This window comes from Gobius niger (genome assembly GCF_951799975.1).
Source record: "Gobius niger genome assembly, chromosome: 4".
NCBI classification, from domain to species: Eukaryota; Metazoa; Chordata; class Actinopteri; order Gobiiformes; family Gobiidae; genus Gobius; species Gobius niger.
In genome coordinates, this window is record NC_136855.1 from 920,107 (window position 1) to 941,655 (window position 21,549).

General features: G+C 44.4%; 1 protein-coding gene across 3 annotated transcripts in view; it reads left to right on the top strand.

The window, feature by feature from the left end:
- The first annotated feature begins 431 nt into the window (after nt 1-431).
- Nucleotides 432-21,549, top strand: part of map2k5 (mitogen-activated protein kinase kinase 5) — a 118,777-nt gene continuing 97,659 nt past the window's right edge. The window contains exons 1-5 of one of the 3 annotated variants that reach the window (XM_079555118.1): nt 432-817; nt 1,020-1,068; nt 2,543-2,610; nt 16,299-16,368; nt 18,974-19,014. In XM_079555118.1, the coding sequence (XP_079411244.1) occupies nt 719-817; nt 1,020-1,068; nt 2,543-2,610; nt 16,299-16,368; nt 18,974-19,014 (327 nt within the window). In that variant the 5' untranslated portion in view covers nt 432-718. Of the gene's footprint in view, nt 818-1,019; nt 1,069-2,542; nt 2,611-16,298; nt 16,369-18,973; nt 19,015-21,549 lie in introns of those variants that run through there. The other 2 variants (XM_079555119.1, XM_079555120.1) reach the window with 2 other exon arrangements.

Below are 21,549 nucleotides of genomic sequence, written 5' to 3' on the forward strand. Positions count from 1 at the left end.
ATGAACACGGAGTTTCCTCCAGTGAAGTCGTAACGTCTCATGTAATATTTTCTAACCTGCTCCGTCACATCTGAACTTTTATTCGCTGTCCTTTACCAAATCTTAAGCTATTGCTTCATTTCTGTGGGACCTGCTCATGTTTAATGGGAAGAGATAACGGACAGGAAGGACAGCGTCTGGTTTACTGTCCAGGCGGAAATCACGTGCATGGAACACACCTTTCACCAGCTTTACATTTGTGTTGAAATCATTTAGCCATAATAGTAATAATTAAATAATTCACTGTAAACTGCTTTTAAAATCCTCCAATATTACTCCATATGTTACAATGATATAAGGCAAAGAGAATTTGTCCAAATGATTATATGAAGCCCATAAACAAAAACTGTCCCTTTGAATCAAGTCTTTTACTTTGAAAAGCCGAGGGCGGATGTTGTTGAGGAAGTGCTGTGTGTCTGTTAGCCGTTAGCTCCTTGGCTAAACCCCACAGAAAGCAGACTTCTCAGCCCTGACAGGTCTCACACTCACATCGATCCTTTTCTTCCTGAACCTGAGAGTTTCTTCAGGGCGATGACACGCGTCTGTGCGTCACTGTAGCCATGCCGTGGAGGGAAGAGGATGTTAGCATGTGCAGCTAGCAGCACAACAGGAAATTAGCTCGTTAGCCTTTAGCCTGCTGTGTTTACAATAGTTTACCTCGCAGTTGAGCCTTTGTACCATGGACTCAGACGGGATAGTGATACGGATAAAGACTCCGTCTGGAGACATGGACTCGCCTGTGGATTATCCTTTTCTCCTCAACTTTAATGACCTGCTGGTGAGTGATGATGCTACACAGATGCTAACTAGCCTTCAAACTCATGCTGCTGTTTATGACTGAAACAGGCAGGGTGGCAAATACATGACAAACAAACTAAGATGGTTATAGTTTAGAAACGTGTCTGCTTTGTTTGTCCTTTGTGCTTGTTTTTTCTTCTGGACAACTGCTTCAATGTGTTGTTTTCTGTTGTGTTTTGCAGGTTGCCATCAGAGAAGTGATGCCTGAGGCCACAGTGACAGCCTTTGAGTGTAAGTAACAGAGCACAGTTTACTGAGATCCACAGAAAGACCCAAATATCACAGGGTTTACGCAGTGATTTAGTGAATTAAGGCCTTACATTGAAAAGTCATTGAAAAGCATTAAATAAGATTCAACCTGGTATTAAATCTAAATTTCCTTGATATCATTTTTCCTTAGACACAGAACCATAAACAGTGACTTCGCTCGACTATTTTCCCTTCAGACATTCGTCAGAAACACAAAAATATGAACATTTTACAGAATCTTTTTCTCAGAAGTTTCCTGTTGTGTCCAGTTTGGTTTTTGAGTGGCCTTTGCTCTGCCCGGTCCTGTCAGACCTGGGTGCTCAGCAGGAAGGGCCTGGTCGGTACTTGGATGGGAGACCGTTTGGAAACACCAGGAAGCCTGGGTGAATGTAGTCCCTGATTACCATGACAACGGACAGCGCCATTTTAGCGCGGTTTCCCGTTGCCGGACATAGCCATGGATCAATCATGAAACACCTCACGCAAAGCTATAATTAACTAAACTTAGCTAAACGGGCACAGCCGCGGTCTGCGGCCGGTCTGAGGCCGGTCTGAGGCCGGTCTGAGGTGAGTGAGTGAGTGAGTGTTGCCTCTGTATTAGACAGTTTTGGTAAAGTTTTGGTAAAGAGTGAGCGCTTGCACTGTGTAAAGATCTTTGGCATGTGAAGTGTGTTTAGGAAAGTTTAACTTGTGGCTGAAAAACAACCGTGTCCTGATGTGGATCTGATCTGCAGCTCAGGAGGAACTGGCCGAGCTACACGTGTTGCTGCTGCGCCTGTGTTGTTTTCTGTTGTGCCAAAACCAGCTCAATTGTTTGCTACGTGTTGTTAAGTCAGACCTCACAATGTCATACCTGATGTCGGCCGTTTTCCACACCAGGTGTAGGATCATTCTTTATCCAGGGCTATGTCAGGCAACAGGAAACCACGCTAACATGGCGCTGTCATAGTAATCAGTGACTGTGACGCCGTCTTCCAGAATGGCGCAGACTGGTTGCCTCACTTCCATCAGTCTACCCCAGGGCAGCTGTGGCTACTATAGTAGCTTACCACCACCAAGTATGGAGTTACTGAATAATGCAAAGTAAAGCGTTTGACTGTTTAGAAAAGCGCTATATAAAACTGATGCATTATTATTATTACATATTCCCCAGTTTGATGGATGTTCCTACAGAATGAAAGTTGTGTTGCGTATTGACATGACGATAACAAATAGTAACATATAGTTCACTAATTGTTATATACTGTATGTTTTTGTTGTTGTTCTTTTTATTTTTGAGAAAATTCCCAGAACTCCCAAATTAAAGTTCCCATTGAAAGTTTTCAGGAAATGCCCCCTTGGTGACCCTAAACCCCCGTCTGAAGCCAGCACAGTTTCTTCATTTCAGTTTTCTTTTTTGTTCATATAAATGTGCAACATAACAATATATTAAACGTCATGTTGGTTCTTTTCTCAGATGAAGATGAAGTCGGGGACAGGATCACTGTGAGAAGTGACGAAGAACTCAAAGCCATGTTGTCGTACGTAAGTAACGAGTCCAGACGTCGCTTTTCTTTACGGTGACGGATCAGGCAACAATAACCTCCTGCATGTGAATAATCATTCATATTTAAATCATTACATCTGTAAGTCTTGATACAATGCTCTTAAAAAGGTTCTTACGGCTGAACTTGGTTTGCTCCAAGCTGCACATGAACACATTTGAAAGCTAAGGACCTCCAGAGTTCAGCCACTGAGCTGTAACGAGTGGACACTGCACTGGCACAGACTTTGGAGCAGATCTGTCAGAGCTCTGACGCCAAACCAGATGTGCGTCAGCGTCCGCCACGATAAGAAGCCTCCGAATTGGGCTGTCAGTTAGGAAGGAGTTAGGGGGAGGAGCCTCAATGCTAACGATCATAGCCACTTACCGGTGATTAGGAGCTATGTGCCGTCCCATAAGCCACTGCACCAAACCTTGGACTTCATCAGGGACAGGAGCTGGGACTGAGGAGGTTTATTTACAAACTGGCCCCAGCCTTAACCCAGCACATTTCCTCCAGTTCGACTTAACCCAAATCTAAAAGCTTCGTCAAAATAGCGACAAAAACGAGATGTAAATGAGGATGAAAACGCAGCAACAAAAGAAACAAAAGTACGAGGAAAAAGCGACCACAACGAGAGGAAAATCTTAGATGAGTTTTGTAGGTCTTAGCTTTCAAATATACAGGCTGTAAACTCCAGTCGAGAAGCTTTAAGATTTGGGTAAAGCTGAAGCGTGCCTGGCTACAGAGGGGAGTACGAGGTTAAACTAAGGATCTGGATCTGGTTCTGCTTCCTGACTGGATCATTGTCCTGAGACACAGATCATATTTATTACAGAGAACGTGGATCTGCAGAAGCGTCTGCAGCACAAACGAGCGTGTTTTTCCTCTGTAGTCGTTCAGTTCATACTTACTGTTCATGCCACGGACAGTCAGAGTAATGATGTGTAATGGCTTCTCTATGAGGTACACTGAAAGCTAAATGAAGTGTCAATTTTTATTATTTATTATTCAGTACTTAAAGTTTTGCCTCATTAAGGCGCGGGCCCCCTGGGCTGCAGTATTGTTCCAAATCTACTCTCATCTGCGATGTCTTTTACCCCCCATCAGCTCACAACCAAGCGACTGCAGCCACAGGCGCCTTCCGCACGCCGTGTTTTTGTCCGTTTTCCTCGCGCGCTCACTCGTGATGCTTTTTAATCATTAAATAGCATAGAGGAGCGGTGATTAGGCACGAGCAGACATCTGTTGTGCTGATAGGCTCTAGGAAACACAGAGCAGGAAGTGTTGACCTCGCCTCAGAACATCAACAACATCCATATCATCACAGGCATTTCAAGCCTCCGATCCAGGTTTATTATTCTAGTCCAGCAGCTGGACCACAGGCCCAACGATATGTGTGGCCGATATTTGGGCATTAAAGGAATAGGCCACCGTTTTTACATACTAAGATATGCTCTTACCTCACTTTAGTCGAGTTAATATATCCCCGTCTGGTCTTTGTCCGTGCGCTCACACATACGCAGCCTCTCCCACATGTCACATAGCTCCGAAAAAGCTCACGATAGAAGCTACCAAGCTCTTCCACGTGTTCCCTATTTAAATAAAGTTACGTGAAGTGTTTTCATGCGAAGTATATTTACACAGAAATGTAGCATGTCGATTTTATAAGCAAATAAAAAGGGGAACTATATTGTGAGGCGTAATGATACAGGAGCGCAACGTCCGCGCAGTAACTCCTAAAGACTTCCCCGCTCACTTCCGTCAATAACCTTTAGGAGTTACTGCGCGGACGTTTTACTCCTCGTATCATTACGCCTCACAATATAGTTCCCCTTTTTATTTGCTTATAAAATCGACATGCTACATTTCTGTGTAAATATACTTCGCATGAAAACACTTCACGTAACTTTATTTAAATAGGGAACACGTGGAAGAGCTTGGTAGCTTCTATCGTGAGCTTTTTTGGAGCTATATGACATGTGGGAGAGGCTGCGTATGTGTGAGCGCACGGACAAAGACCAGACGGGGATATATTAACCCGTCTAAAGTGAGGTAAGAACAGATCTTAGTATGTAAAAACGGTGGCCTATTCCTTTAACAATATTGGCCGATATCTCCGGGACCGAGTTATACAGAGACTTCACGTTTTTAATCACGGCTTTAAAACAAGTCCAACAACCTCCTCGGCCTCAGGGGAACGGTTTCACTAAACCTCAGAGAACCTGAACGGAGATTAATGGAAACGAAACGTTGGGCGACTGTAGAGGAATGTCCAGTTGAAGAGTTTGAACTTTCAGTGTCTCAGTGAATATGAACATGCTGTTTGTCTCTCACACGTTCTCCTGTGTCTCACACGTTCTCCTGTGTCTCTCACACGTTCTCCTGTGTCTCTCACGTTCTCCTGTGTCTCTCACACGTTCTCCTGTGTCTCTCACACGTTCTCCTGTGTCTCACACGTTCTCCTGTGTCTCTCACACGTTCTCCTGTGTCTCTCACACGTTCTCCTGTGTCTCTCACACGTTCTCCTGTGTCTCACACGTTCTCCTGTGTCTCACACGTTCTCCTGTGTCTCTCACACGTTCTCCTGTGTCTCACACACGTTCTCCTGTGTCTCTCACACGTTCTCCTGTGTCTCTCACACGTTCTCCTGTGTCTCTCACACGTTCTCCTGTGTCTCACACGTTCTCCTGTGTTCTCCTGTGTCTCTCACACGTTCTCCTGTGTCTCTCACACGTTCTCCTGTGTCTCTCACACGTTCTCCTGTGTCTCACACGTTCTCCTGTGTCTCACACGTTCTCCTGTGTCTCTCACACGTTCTCCTGTGTCTCTCACACGTTCTCCTGTGTCTCTCACACGTTCTCCTGTGTCTCTCACACGTTCTCCTGTGTCTCTCACACGTTCTCCTGTGTCTCACACGTTCTCCTGTGTTCTCCTGTGTCTCTCACACGTTCTCCTGTGTCTCTCACACGTTCTCCTGTGTCTCACACGTTCTCCTGTGTCTCTCACACGTTCTCCTGTGTCTCTCACACGTTCTCCTGTGTCTCTCACACGTTCTCCTGTGTCTCACACGTTCTCCTGTGTCTCACACGTTCTCCTGTGTCTCTCACACGTTCTCCTGTGTCTCTCACACGTTCTCCTGTGTCTCTCACACGTTCTCCTGTGTCTCTCACACGTTCTCCTGTGTCTCTCACACGTTCTCCTGTGTCTCACACGTTCTCCTGTGTTCTCCTGTGTCTCTCACACGTTCTCCTGTGTCTCTCACACGTTCTCCTGTGTCTCTCACACGTTCTCCTGTGTCTCACACGTTCTCCTGTGTCTCACACGTTCTCCTGTGTCTCTCACACGTTCTCCTGTGTCTCTCACACGTTCTCCTGTGTCTCTCACACGTTCTCCTGTGTCTCACACGTTCTCCTGTGTCTCTCACACGTTCTCCTGTGTCTCTCACACGTTCTCCTGTGTCTCTCACACGTTCTCCTGTGTCTCTCACACGTTCTCCTGTGTCTCTCACACGTTCTCCTGTGTCTCACACGTTCTCCTGTGTCTCTCACACGTTCTCCTGTGTCTCTCACACGTTCTCCTGTGTCTCTCACACGTTCTCCTGTGTTCTCCTGTGTGCAGCATTAGCATCAGCGGTGCTACATTGCAGATTCATACAGTATATTTGTAGATCCGAGCGTGTTGTAATGGCGTTCCTCGTCTCCCGGGACTCGGCGCCGTTTCCAAAGCTGCTGATTGGCCTGAAACCGGAGCAGAAGTGCCGCGCGAGGCTGCGCTTCAGCGGACATTTGCATTTGTATTTACCACATTTATTTCCTTTTGCTGCTGTGGCTGTTCCGCCCAGACCCCAGAGGATCCCGGCTTCAGTGTCGGGAGGCTCTGTTTGGCGACAGCCTTTGTGCCAAATTAATAGGAATTAAGAAAAGGCGTCGTGTAAGGTTCAAAGATGGAGCAGTTCTTTACTATTAAGCCGTTTAGTCTGAACATTTTCATCTGACTGAAGAAAATGTTCAGCATTATATCAGTGCGGGTCAGAGAAGATCAGAGAGATTTATTGTCTCTCCCGATAGAGGCAGAAACTCATCTTTGACACGGTTTTAAGTCAGTCAATCAAGTAAAAAACAAACAGACCGATTTACACACAAGGCAAATACATGCAAATATATTCTGCTGTACTGCTGCTGCTGCTGCTGGGACCTGGTGTCTTCTGCCTGAGGGGTTGGATCTGTGAATGTAGAGAATAGCCGGGGTCAGGGGGGTCAGGGGGGTCTGTGGTGAACCTGTGGGGAGTTCACGTTTCCCTAATATGCTCCTCCTATTGGTCTTTTGGACGAAAATGCTTTATTTATTCATTTCTAAATGTTAGGGATGCAGTATTGAGTAGAGCTGTGCAATTAAAGCAGTACTAAGTAACTCTTGCCCCCAGAGGCCATAAACGCAACTGCAGGTGTCGTAGCATGTTGCGATTTTTTTAACTTATTAATTGTCCGTGAGAGTAAATACTACGCTGACAGAAAAGACAAAGGGACAGAGGGATATTGTTCATCCAATTATACAATGGAAATATTTGTTTTCACTCAAACTTGGCTGTAAATACTGTTTAAGTGGAGCTAGCCCGCAGTTAGCTTTGCCCGTTAGCCTGTTAGCTTCTTCTTCCTGATTCCATTAGTGTGTGTTGGTGGCAGTCAAGTTGCAAACATGACATAAACATCCCATAAACCCTTGCAGTACCCCCACAGGGACGACAGGAAGGATTCATTAAGATAAACAAGTTACTTAGATTATTTTACTAATAATAAATCCAGGAATGGTGAACCGCGTTATAGTGAGGGACCGCTGTGCGTGTACAGAGGTCAAACGTTTAATCAGTTTCATGAAAAAAGGTTTTTAACACATTAGTTTAGACGGATGAGTGTTGAAAGTAAGTTTGGTAAATGTGGATGAAGCTTTGATTGTTAACATGACTTCTCGCTCTCCTCGTCCTCTGATCATCGCTCTGACATTCTTCTTATCGGCGGCGTCCGCACATTCGTTCATCTACAGCTTTCTGCTTCATACAGGGTTTAAAACTGTCCCAGGCGCTCAGAACATGGAGTATCGGCTCAGACTGGATCATGTTCTCCGGCTCAAGTCCTGGTTACGAAGGTCTGACCAACCACGTTCTCCTACGTTCTCCTCGTCATATTTTAGTCAGAGCTGTTTTTATCTCGTCATCGTCTCATTATCGTCGTTAATTAAATGTCCTTTCTAGTCGCAGCGGCTCAGGACTAACACTCGGGAAGCACCGATCTGCTTTATTGAGCTCCCGATCCGATATTTTTGACACTTCATCTGGCCGATACTGTTTAGTTTAGTTTATTTGAGCAGCAGATGCATACAGGTATAGTATACATATAACATACAGAATTATTCACAACATAAGAGGTATTAGTGCTGCTCAAAGGGAGTAGAAGAAGTTAGTTTTATAAGGCCCGACCCCTCCTTTCAGACTTAAACAACTTAAACTACTGCTCACGGCACAATCATTTTTTATGTATATTTAGGCTTTAACCATGAGATCTATGCGGCAATTCCAGACTGAGGAATTGCCTTAGTAGCGAATTAAATCAACAAACGGCTCCTCTTAGCAAATCCCAAACAATAAAACCCAAATACTGATCTGATACTGTCTTTTTGTATTCTTATATTTTTATGTAATATAAATCATTATATATTATAGCCTGTGGATATTACAGTAGTTTTACCAGTTTTTTTTTCTATAAACATGAGCGGTTTTGGCTTTAGCTTTGAATTTTACATTAGAAGGTTTTTCAGAAGCAGGTTTAGTGCTGTGGTAAACCTGCAGACTGGAGCCGCTGCAGATCCAGGACCACAGATTCACAGCCGTCTTGTATTGGACCCATCCAGTCATCAAATCCGATCCAATCCGATACTCTAAAAAAGCCTGATCGGCTAATACTGAATATCGGATCGGTACATCCCTAGCTAACACCTAACACCTCGTCCTGGGCTCATTAAGGCTCATTAAGGCTCATGTTCCTCACAAACTTCACACTCAGCTCTTTCTATCCTGGAGCTCTTCTATTCCAACAACCTTGACTTTCTCTTTCTGGTTGGCCGGATTCTGAGGTTCAAATGAATCCTCCAGGTTCTGTGCCTCATAATGACACAGCACGTCCATCTTCACTGAGGTTTAGTCAAACCCCTGACGTGGGACTCGTTTTAAAGCTCTGACTTCACTCTGGGATGTCACCATTACAAACTCTGAGTCACGATTGTTGTGAAAACTATTGGGATTCTATGATTATTCACGATGATCAAAATTAAGTAAAAAATACTGAGAGTTTCTTTACAGTGCTGTCTGAATCTTAAACACATTCTCACATTTATTTACGGGTTGTTTTGATTGTAAACCTATTGAACTTCCAGCCTAAATGATCTTCCATCTTTGAGCTTTATTTTAAAGGTAAAACAATAGTGATGTTTGCCCTCTCTAAAGGAGGCAAACTGGTGGGAATGTTGTCAAAAAATGTTTTCAATTCAGCTTTTACAATTATTTTATATGTTTTAAGGCAGTAAAACCCCTCACCACACACTTCATACACTTCATACACTTCATACACACTCTGCTGCCTCACACTTTGGCACTTTCGTCACTGGACGCTGTTTCTTCAGGCTTTACCGGAGAGTTCTCACCATCCACCACAGATACACATGTTCTCAGGAGACGGGGTTTACAGTATGTCCGAACATTCTTGCGATTAAAGGAGCTGTACCTGATTGTACAAAGAAACAGGGTCACTCAAATTTCAAATGTTCTGCTCCAAACTCATCTCAAACTTTCCTAATGCATTTATAGGGATGCACCGATGCCACTTTTTCTAAAACCGATACGAGTACGAGTACTTTGATTTAAGTACTCGCCGATACCGAATACCGATATGAGTACAAGGCATTTTCTTCAACATTCTTACTTTTTTCACAGCAGATTGGTTTGTAATTTGTAAATTTACTCATGTACATTTCCTTAAGTAAAGTCGGCGACACATTTAAGAGCAGTTATATTAGAATTGTGCTGATGACATTTATTTATTTATTTTTATTTTCATTCAATATAATTTTTATTTTTATGTCTCTGTCCATCATAGACAGAAAAGCCCATGTCCTAAAGCTCCTCAATGCCTGAGCTTTATTCATTTATGTGTTTTTATTTAACAATAGTATTGAGATGTTCCTTAAATGGTCTCTTTTCATCTTTACTTCAGCTCCTGTAGATTTTCTCGTGTGTTGGTAGTAACTGAGTCTTTAATTTGGATTTTCTGAGGACTTTTTAGTCGCTGGGTTAGTTTTTCAGATGAATAAACCCCTGGGCATAAAACGGCGTCAGAATGCCAAAACTGTTAGCAGCGAGTTAGCAACGTTAGCCTGTATGTTGTAAACACTGCAGACGCTGCCGCGAGTTAGCAACGTTAGCCTGTATGTTGTAAACACTGCAGACGCTGCAGCGAGTTAGCAACGTTAGCCTGTATGTTGTAAACACTGCAGACGCTGCCGCGAGTTAGCAACGTTAGCCTGTATGTTGTAAACACTGCAGACGCTGCAGCGAGTTAGCATCGTTAGCCTGTATGTTGTAAACACTGCAGACGCTGCAGCGAGTTAGCATCGTTAGCCTGTATGTTGTAAACACTGCAGACGCTGCAGCTCTAACAACATTAAGCTCTGGTTAAATCCAGCTCAGACTCTGGTTTAGTGGCGCAGTCTGTAATAAAGTCAGCTCTACGTGGATTATTGTGTTTACACTAAACTATTCTACAGTTTTATTGCTTCTTCTCTCCTCAGCTGAGAGGTGCACTTCGTAGGTGCGCCTCGTAGCTGCACCTTGTAGCTGCGCCTCGTAGCTGCGCCTCGTAGCTGCGCCTCGTCGCTGCGCCTCGTAGCTGCGCTGGCCGCACGTCAGGTGGTATCGGTTTCTGGTATCGGGACCTCATGAATGAGTACGAGTATGAGTACAAGCCTGTGGTATCGTCCGATACCCGATACTGGTATCGGTATCGGTGCATCCCTAGTTTACAACATCAAAATTCATCACAGGGACTGAGTTTAAACCAGGTTTTACAACTTTCAGGAAGAAAACTGTCACTTCACTGTAAAATATGACATTTTATGACTGTTTTAAAGGCTTTAAAACCAGTGTTTTTTGGATAAATGTCTGCTTTTACCATATACTAAAGGACAAAAGAATTTTATTCCAATAACAAAATTAAGAAATCAAGGATAGCTCCTTTAACTTACCATACGCTTTTATAACGGCAGTAATTATAAAAAGGATAATCTTGACATCCCTACTTCGCTCTTACCAATGCAATAACAGGAATTCTTTTTGGAATTTTATCGGCTCTAGATCGGCCTAGATCCCCATATCGATACATCGGCCGACCTCTATTCATGAGGACGTGAGACAGGTGTTTAAATCCAGGCTGAAAACCTGACTCTGAATCTGCTCTTTCACTGTGACTCATTTTCTGCTGATGTTTGACTTTAGCTGCAGCTGTGAGGCTTGTGTCTGCCTGTGCTCCTCTTGTATAGTTGTACAGTGCAGATTCTCTCCACAGTGTTCCTCAGCAGAACCCGCCTCCTCTCCGTCGGCAGTAAAGCTGGACTGACACGTTCACATCGACTTCCCCTCGGAGCTTTTATCGCTCTCGCTTTTTCCCGCGCCTGTAATTTTCTGCCCGTTCAAGACCTCCTCGTCGCCAACCAGAAATTCAATTGTACTTACGGCTGAGCTAAATTAATGCTCAAAATCAGCACTTAATTAACAAACGAATCTGCGAAGGGCATTCCCGGTGAAAAGCGTCCGCCATTTCAGGGGGAGGAGCGAGCAATCAGCGCCGCGCTCCCCCTGCGAGACCCGCCGCACCGACTCGCGGGCCATTCTAATCATTGTTCGACACCTTGAAAGACAGACAAGCGGCGGCGAGCAAAGTTAAAGAGCGGCGACTGAGAAAAAAAACAAAAAAAACATGTGACCTCCTCGGCTCCCCCTGGAGGTAGGAGCCTCTAATTCCGCCATTTGTACTCCCCGTTTCTGCTCCCGTCTGCTAATGATGATGAGACCCGCTCGCCGCTCGCTCCCGTCCCTCCAGGCTGAGCGATGGTATTTGGGATCGGACGCCATTTAGTTATTGGCCAACAACGGAGGAGAATGTCTTTTAATAACACCGCTGCCGCAGATTAGGCGGTAATTGCAGCCTTAATCAATAAGCTAGCTGAGCGGAAAATTAAAGGTATACGTGAAAGGCAACAAAAAAAAAAGAAAAACTCCCCCCCCTCTCCGTTCTCGCGTTTTCCTCCGGTTTTTCGTGCTGGAGCGGAGCCATTGTTGGGAGGCGGCCTAGTGAGAACGCTGCAGGGCCAGAGCGCGGGGCGAGCGGCGAGGAAGGGGATGTGACAGTGATAAATAGGCCTTTTAATAACAGCTGTGCCACTTGGGCAGCCATTCTGATCCGTTCCCAGGCAGGGACGCTCCCGCAGACCCCCCCACGCAGACCCCCCCGCACACATTTACATGGACTTCATGAGGAGGTGCTGGTTTAGGGACATATAGGAAACTTAAAACATGTATATCTTCATGAGGTTTCAGGCTGTTGGTCCAGGGGCGGCATAAAGGAAGTGACATGGTTGTTTCAGGGGATGGTTTTTTTCACCCAGTTTTGCCCAATTTGTATTTTTTTTCCCCCTATTCTTTCAAATTTATTTCCCCCATTTTACTAATTTTTTCCTTTTTTTTTTTCAATTTTTTTGCCCAATGTTTGCCCCATTATCCCATTTTTTTTTACAGATTTTTTTCTTACTTTGCCCCAATTTTTTTCTTTTTCCCCCAATTTTCCTTAATTTTTTTGGCCACAATTTCTTCTGTTTTCTCCAGTGTGTTCCCCCTTTATCTCCCATCTGTGTCCAATTTTCCCTAGTTTTTGAGCACATTTGTTTCCACCTTTTTATTACCCCCATTTTTCTCCATGCATTTTGTCAATTTTTATTTATTTTTTTGGGGTTTCTTTCAGCTAAACTTTACTAAACAGCTCTTCACACGTCAAAGATCCTTACATGGTGTGAGCGCTCACTCGGCCACTAATAATTTACCAAAACTGTACCAAAAATACAGAGTGAGCTGTTACACCAACAACAGCGTAAGCTCCGCCTCCGAGTACTTTTCAATCTGCCTAAAGACTCAAGTTTCTTATTCAGTTCTGGTTCAGTCCTGGTTTATAACTGGTTTATAACTGGTTTAGTTTAGCTCTGGGTTTTACAACCAGTTTAAGTCCGGGTTTAGTCCTGGCTCAGTCCTGACACAGACCAATGTTTGCCCACGTTTTTTTTTCTTACTTTGCCCCAACTTTTTCTTTTTCCTCCAATTTTCCTTATTTTTTTCACCACCATTTCCTGTTTTCTCCAGTGTTACTTTTCCCCTTTATCTCCCATTTTTGTCCAATTTCTGCCCAATCTCTCTTTTGATTTTTTTCCCCTTTTTATTTCCCCCATTTTTCCATGCATTTTGTCCCAATTTGTATTCATTTTTTCCTTATTTTTGCCCAATTGTTTCCCCCAGTGTTTGCCTAATTTTTGTGCACATTTTTTTCCTATTTGTCCCAATTTTTGCTCATTTTTTAAATACATTTTATATCATATTTTCCCCTAGTTTTGCCCAATTTTTATTTATTTTTTCCAAAAATTTTGCCCCATTTTTTCATGTTTTTTTTTACACATTTTATTAGGGCTGTGCAATTAATCGAAATTCGATTACGATTTCGATTACAACAGTAAACGATTACAAAATTAGCATAATCGCAAAAAATCGATTATAATTTTTTTTTTAAAAACGTTTTCAATTATTTATTTTTTTTTATTTTTTGATATTTGTCACTTTTTTGATGGATTTTTGTCTTTTTTTTTAGGGATTTTTGTCACTTTTTGATGGATTTTTGTCATTTTTGTCAAAAATCCACTTTTTTGCTGGATTTTTGTCACTTTTTTGCTGGATTTTTGTCATTTTTTTGCTGGATTTTTGTCAATTTTTTGCTGGATTTTTGTCAATTTTTTGCTGGATTTTTGTCATTTTTTTGCTGGATTTTTGTCAATTTTTTGCTGGATTTTTGTCAATTTTTTGCTGGATTTTTGTCAATTTTTTGCTGGATTTTTGTCAATTTTTTGCTGGATTTTTGCCATTTTTTTGCTGGATTTTTGTCAATTTTTTGCTGGATTTTTGTCAATTTTTTGCTGGATTTTTGGCTTTTTTTTTTAGGGATTTTTGTCACTTTTTGCTGGATTTTTGTCATTTTTGTCAAAAATCCACTTTTTTGCTGGATTTTTGTCACTTTTTTGCTGGATTTTTGGCTTTTTTTATGGCTTTTTTTCTTTTTTTGATGGATTTTTGTCACTTTTTTGATGGATTTTTTTTAAAGGCAACAAATAATCGTTTGAATAATCGTGATTTCAATTATGACAAAAATAATCGTGATTATTATTTTTTCAAAAATCGAGCAGCCCTACATTATATTTTATTCTTGCCCCAATTTTTTGTGTTTTTCCCAATTTTTAATAATTTTTTTTCCTCTTTTTTCCAATTAATTTCCCTCAATTTTCCCACATTTTGAGATAAACCTTTTATGGTTCAGTTTTCTGGTTCCAGAGTACAGGTATCAGATTCAGTATCGGTGTCAGATACAGTATCGGTATCGGTAAAGTATCGGTATCGGTAAAGCGGCGTACCCGTGTGATCACCAGGGATTGTGAGTACAGCTCTCTGCTGAAGAGTTAAACGCTGTTGACTGGGATTCTCCAAAGACGAGGCAGAGTAAACAGACGAGAGCTCGAGCAAACAGTCTTGTGGTTGGCGCTGTAACAGATGGCGCGGGTAAGTGAAACATCCATTACGGCGCCGGTGCCTTGGCAGCGCGGCGCGGGGGTGTGCACGTGCGCGTGTGCGTGGGTCCTGTAGGATATGAGTGTTTGGTGAAGCTGTTGACCTGCAGCACAAAAGGGTTAATGCTACACCGCCGCCGAACAAGCCCTCGGGGCATTGGTCCTCATCCGCAACAGCTTTCAGCGCAGCAGGCCCACGACAGAGGCCCCGCGACAGAGGCCCCGCGACAGGCCGGGCATTAGAGCCGCCGCCGCCGTCGCCGCGGAAACGCAGGGCACAGAGATGTTTCTTACTGATATCCACATAACGTTCAGGAAATGATGGATAAATCATACAGTTTTTATCAGCGTTTTCTAAGATATTTTTAACCCCTTAACTCCCACCTGAACCGAGCACATTTTCTCCAGTTTGGCTTTACCCCAATCCAAAAGCTTCTGGAAAAAAGGTGTGAAAAAAGCGACAAAACTGAGACGAAAACAATGATGGAAATGTGACAAAAAAGCGAGAAAACTTTGACCAAAAAGTGACGAAAAAGTGACAAAAATGTGACTTTTTTTTTTTTTAATGACAAAAAATGTGACAAAAAAACACAAAAAAATGACCAAAAATCGAAAAAAATAAAAAATTAGTTGAATACCCCCCCCAAAAAAGATGGAAAAAAATGTGCTGACGTGAGGAAAAAGATCCATTTAGATGAGTTTTGTAGATCTTAGCTTTCAAATGAGGCGTTACACTGGCCTACAGGATTTGGGTAAAGCTGAACTGGAGAAAATGCGGTTCATGCGGGAGTTAAGAGGTTAACTACTTTTTGAACAAAGGCTTGCTGTCATTTTCATGCTCTAAATCAGGGGTAGGCAACGTCAGGCCCGGGGGCCAGACCCGGACCTCCAGCACAGAACCTCTGGCCCTCAAGATGATTTTGAGAAACATTATTACACGAATCAGAGAGTATTTTTAACACTATTAGAGATTTTTTTTTCCATCATTTTTTTGTTGGGTATTCAACTCATTTTTGTAACTTTTTAGTAATTTTTATTGTAATTTTTTGTCACATTTTTGTAATTTTTTCGTCATTTATTTTATCAAATTTTTGTCATTTTTTTTGTCTTTTTTTTAATCACATTTTAATCACATTTTTGTCATTTTTTGGTCTTTTTTTGTCAAATCTTTGTCATTTTTTTGTCATTTTTTTATCACATTTTTGTCTTTTTTTGGTAACATTTTGTCACATTTTTGTCATTTTTTGTCACATTTTTGTCATTTTTTGTCACATTTTTGTCATTTTTTCGTCATTTTTTTGTCATTTTTTATCACATTTTTATCACATTTTTGTCATTTTTTGGTCTTTTTTTGTCAAATTTTTGTCATTTTTTTGTCAAATTTTTATCACATTTTTGTATTTTTTTGGTAACATTTTGTCACATTTTTGTCATTTTTTCATCAATTTTTTAAAATCAATTTTTCATCACTTTTTCGTCACATTTTTGTCAAAGTTTTCACACTTTTTTGTCACATTTCCATCATTGTTTTTGTCTCAGTTTTGTTGCTATTTTCACAGCTTTTTTCCAGAAGCTTTTGGATTGGGGTAAAGCCAAACTGGAGAACATGTGCTCGGTTCAGGCGGGAGTTAAGGGGTTAACCTGCTCGACTAATGCGACTGTATATTCTGTCTGATTAAACGGCGTGTGTGAGCTTTACTGATGATCAATAATGATTAATTACAGTCTCATTTGTCTTCCTTTGCATTTCCTTCTTTCCTCTCTCAGTACTGCAACACGATGACGGAGCAGAGGATAAACGGACTGCTGCCAGACCCGCTGCAGATATTTCCACGAGGTATCAATCTGCTTTTCTCCGATCACGCGGGAGATTAATGACTGAGGAAAAAACTAAAAAAGAACTAATTCTACTCTAATTAACACTGGGAGCATTAAGTACTTTGTTGACAACGCAGCCTCTGGATAATCTTAATATCTCTGTATGCTTTATTAGCTTAGAATAATCGCGTCATAGATTATTAAGTGTTGCCCGGCAGTGGGGGCGCGGGGGGGGTCACGCAGAGGTCAGGAGAGGAAACGCTGTGTGACATATTAGAAACAAAGATCTGCTCAGAGGGGTTTGGAATCTTGTTCAGTTTTTGAATAAACTAGTTATTAGGGAAAGAATCTGTAAAAATTCAAATTCCTCGTTTTTTTTTTAGTTCAAAGCTCAACGAATCAGGCAGGAAGAGGAATCCCTCTGAAACGAACTTCAACATTTGCTGCGTTTTCACAATTCCTATTTAGTTCACCTGGGACAAGTGTAAATGAGCCAGAACTGGAGACACATTTGCATGAATTATGGCATTGACGAGTTCATTAAAGGGATGTTTCAGGATGTTTGTCCCCAGACTGTTATTGATTTCTGGAGATTTATATTTTTTCAATTCAGTTCAATTTATATTTGAAGAGTTTAGTGGGGCTAGGCTAATACTAGGCTAGTGTTAGGCTAGTGCTAGGCTAGTGCTAGGCTAGTGTTAGGCTAGTGTTAAGCTAATACTAGGCTAGTGTTAGGCTAGTGCTAGGCTAGTGCTAGACTAGTGCTCGGCTGGTGTTAGGCTCGTGCTAGGCTAGTGCTAGACTAGTGTTAGGCTAGTGCTAGGCTAGTGCTAGACTAGTGCTCGGCTGGTGTTAGGCTCGTGCTAGGCTAGTGCTAGACTAGTGTTAGGCTAGTGCTAGGCTAGTGCTAGACTAGTGCTAGGCTAGTGCTAGGCTAGTGCTAGACTAGTGCTAGGCTCGTGCTAGGCTAGTGCTAGGCTAGTGCTAGGCTAGTGCTAGGCTCGTGCTAGGCTCGTGCTAGGCTAGTGTTAGGCTCGTGCTAGGCTTGTGCTAGGCTAGTGCTAGACTAGTGCTAGGCTAGTGCTATATAACGTGGCTATAACGGTGAATGCTGGAACATGTTGAAATGGCAGATTTTCTTCTTTATTCTCATGTGTGTCAACAAACCAAACTGTTTGAAAATCGGTAGAAAATGTAGCAGGTTGTGGTTATTTAAAAAGTACCTGCACCATAAAACACAGTGTTACGAGTGAGCGAGCTCCCTGCGGCAAGATGGCCGCCGTGTGCGGCCGTCGACCTCCAGCAGCAGCGCGTACGAGACATCCAGCCTTTATTTTATGATCTCTATGGTGCTAACGTCCACAGCCGCTCATAAATCCTCTTATAAGACATCATTATTATGAAATACTTCCTTAGCAGTGCAAACATGTCGGCTTTAGAGCAGAGTCAGACGCTGGAGACTCGCTGGAATCTCACATGGAGACTTTATATACGAACACCAGGACGGAGCATTAGCCACTTTAGCACTTATGAATGTGTTGTGATTTATTATGAATCATGACTGTTCTACAGAGTTGGTTTGGACTTAAAGGGATATTTCAGGATTTCTGACATAGGGCCTCATTTCCTACTTATCCAGAGTGTTGCTGATTTCTGGAGATATATTTTTTGTAATTCATGTAGTTCTTATATTTGAAGAGCTACATGGTGCTAGGCTAATGCTAGGCTAGCACATTGCTATGGTATCAGCTAGCCTGCACTCAAAACAGTGTGACCCGCTCCACAGAGCACCTGACTAACCATATACATGTCTGTGTCCATAGAATCATGTTTGGAATATAACTGACCTGCATCACATGAATGATCGCATTTTTAGGGACTATTTTCTAGCAGATCACTCCGCCGCTGCATATATTAGTCTGGTGTTATAAGTGATTTTCCTCAGGTGCTCTGTGGAGCGGGTCACACTGTTTTTAATGCAGGCTAGCTGATACCATAGAAATGCGCTAGCTTAGCATTAGCCTAGCGCCACAAACTCTTCAAATATAAGAACTGCAAATATCCCTTTAAAGCCTGACCCCACATGGTATATGAAGACGCTTTTAGACGATGATTTCCCATCTATAGTTCTGGCTCATTTACACCTGTCTCAAACACGTCCCCAGCATTTTCACAATAACAGCCTGACATTTGCGTGACGTTTGGAGTCTGTAGGAGCGACTACAGTTTAGTCCAATGCGTGTAAAGTCAACATTCTCCCACTTTAACACCTCCGCTTGCTTTCCTGCTTCAGAATAACGGCGTGGTGGATTATTAAGTATTGCCCGGCGGTGGCGGGTTACGGAGAGGTCAGCGGAGGAACCGTCGGCGCCCTCCTCCATGCCCTCCAAACCTTTGTTAAAAGTTGCCGCAGACTCCCTGTCTTTTATATATAGCACATGTGACTTTGGCCAGCAGCCGTCTCCAGAGCCCGCCGCCGCCATCGCTCTCTCCGCTCTTGTCTATAACTAATTTCCACTTCTCATTTCACTCTTTCTTTTTTCACATAACGGAGTGATTCCTTCTCGGCACATTTGTAAATGGCCCAGTGATGTGTTCTACAATCTAGTCAATTACTGTTTCAGCCGGCAAGACTCCAGGGATCCGGAACATACATGGCCTGAAGGTACCTATCTCAATAATTGTTTCAGCTGCCTTACACGGGGAGAGCGCGGGGGTTTGAGCCAAATGGATTGGTAACGCTGTGTTCCACTTATTGAAATGTCAATTGGAGTCAAGGCTCTCCTCTCATTCTCTTGTCCCCCTTGTCTTTGTTTATGTACGGAGCGCCGGCCCCAGCGCCGCTGCCGTTCATTATCGGGATGTTCATTTAAAGGCGAGCGCTTTGTACCTTTTCCCCCGTAACGGTTACTGTAGCTGCGATAAGACGCCGTCAGCTGCCAGATGCAATCAGCGGGAACGCCACGCGCTCGCCGTTATGTAAGGAGTTAGTTTGGGATTTAAAGCTGCCTGTGCAAAAGATCCAGCACGTTTTACTCAAGTGCATTTGACAGGCTGCCTTTGTAATTATGACTTATTAGAAAACATCTGCTGTGTTTCAGAGAAGCAGCGATTTAAAGAGCATGACATTTTCTTTGACACATTTGCTTAAGAATTAAAACATTTTTGTAAGATGCTCAAGGCGTTAGCATGCTGCTGGTATGCTAATGGTTAGCATTTAGCTTCAACAGCTCTGACTCCAAACATCTAGCCTTGGATATAACATGTGACAGAGGTCAGAGCTGAGCTGTTCCTGTAGTACAGGGTTAGGCAAGTTTGTGTTGTGGAGGGACGATTTTCATCACTGCCAAATCGCCGACGGCTGAACCTCACCGTTCACCGTTCCCCGTTCCCCGTTCCCCGTTCCCCGTTCACCGTTCACCGTTCACCGTTCCCCGTTCACCGTTCACCGCTCCCCGTTCACCGTTCACCGTTCACCGTTCACCGCTCCCCGTTCACCGTTCACCGTTCCCCGTTCCCCGTTCCCCGTTCCCCGTTCCCCGTTCACCGTTCCCCGTTCACCGTTCACCGTTCCCCGTTCCCCGTTCCCCGTTCCCCGTTCACCGTTCACCGTTCACCGTTCACCGTTCACCGTTCCCCGTTCACCGTTCACCGTTCACCGTTCACCGTTCACCGTTCACCGCTCCCCGTTCACCGTTCACCGTTCACCGCTCCCCGTTCACCGTTCCCCGTTCCCCGTTCCCCGTTCCCCGTTCACCGTTCCCCGTTCACCGTTCACCGCTCCCCGTTCACCGTTCCCCGTTCCCCGTTCCCCGTTCCCCGTTCACCGTTCCCCGTTCCCCGTTCCCCGTTCCCCGTTCCCCGTTCACCGTTCACCGTTCCCCGTTCCCCGTTCCCCGTTCCCCGTTCACCGTTCACCGTTCACCGTTCACCGTTCACCGTTCCCCGTTCACCGTTCACCGTTCACCGTTCACCGTTCACCGTTCACCGCTCCCCGTTCACCGTTCCCCGTTCCCCGTTCCCCGTTCCCCGTTCACCGTTCCCCGTTCACCGTTCACCGCTCCCCGTTCACCGTTCCCCGTTCCCCGTTCCCCGTTCCCCGTTCACCGTTCCCCGTTCCCCGTTCCCCGTTCCCCGTTCCCCGTTCCCCGTTCACCGTTCACCGCTCCCCGTTCACCGTTCCCCGTTCCCCGTTCCCCGTTCACCGTTCCCCGTTCACCGTTCACCGCTCCCCGTTCACCGTTCCCCGTTCCCCGTTCCCCGTTCACCGTTCACCGTTCACCGTTCACCGCTCCCCGTTCACCGTTCACCGTTCACCGTTCCCCGTTCACCGTTCACCGTTCCCCGTTCACCGTTCACCGTTCCCCGTTCACCGTTCACCGTTCCCCGTTCACCGTTCACCGTTCCCCGTTCACCGTTCACCGTTCACCGTTCACCGTTCCCCGTTCCCCGTTCCCCGTTCACCGCTCCCCGTTCACCGTTCACCGTTCACCGTTCCCCGTTCACCGTTCACCGCTCCCCGTTCACCGTTCCCCGTTCCCCGTTCCCCGTTCCCCGTTCACCGTTCACCGTTCACCGTTCACCGTTCACCGTTCACCGTTCCCCGCTCACCGTTCACCGTTCACCGCTCACCGTTCCCCGTTCACCGTTCCCCGTTCACGCTCACCGTTCACCGTTCACCGTTCACCGTTCACCGTTCACCGTTCCCCGTTCACGCTCACCGTTCACCGTTCACCGTTCACCGTTCACCGTTCACCGTTCACCGTTCACCGTTCACCGTTCACCGTTCACCGTTCCCCGCTCACCGTTCACCGTTCACCGTTCCCCGTTCACCGCTCACCGTTCACCGTTCACCGTTCCCCGTTCACCGCTCACCGTTCACCGTTCACCGCTCACCGTTCCCCGTTCACCGTTCCCCGTTCACCGCTCACCGTTCACCGTTCACCAGCCCAAAGTAAAGAACCATTTCCTGCAAATGACAATGTTTTACATTACATATAAGAGGATGTTCTGCCAGGATTTCTTTCTAAAACCTCTCACCCCCAGAATGCATTTGAGGGCCAGAAGTTCTGTGCTGGAGGGCCGGATTTGGCCCCGGGGCCTGACGTTGCCTGCCCCTGCTGTAGTATGTAGTATTTCCTCAGTGTTCATAGATGTGAGCCATACATGTGTTTATCGTGTTGATTGAATCGGCTGTCAA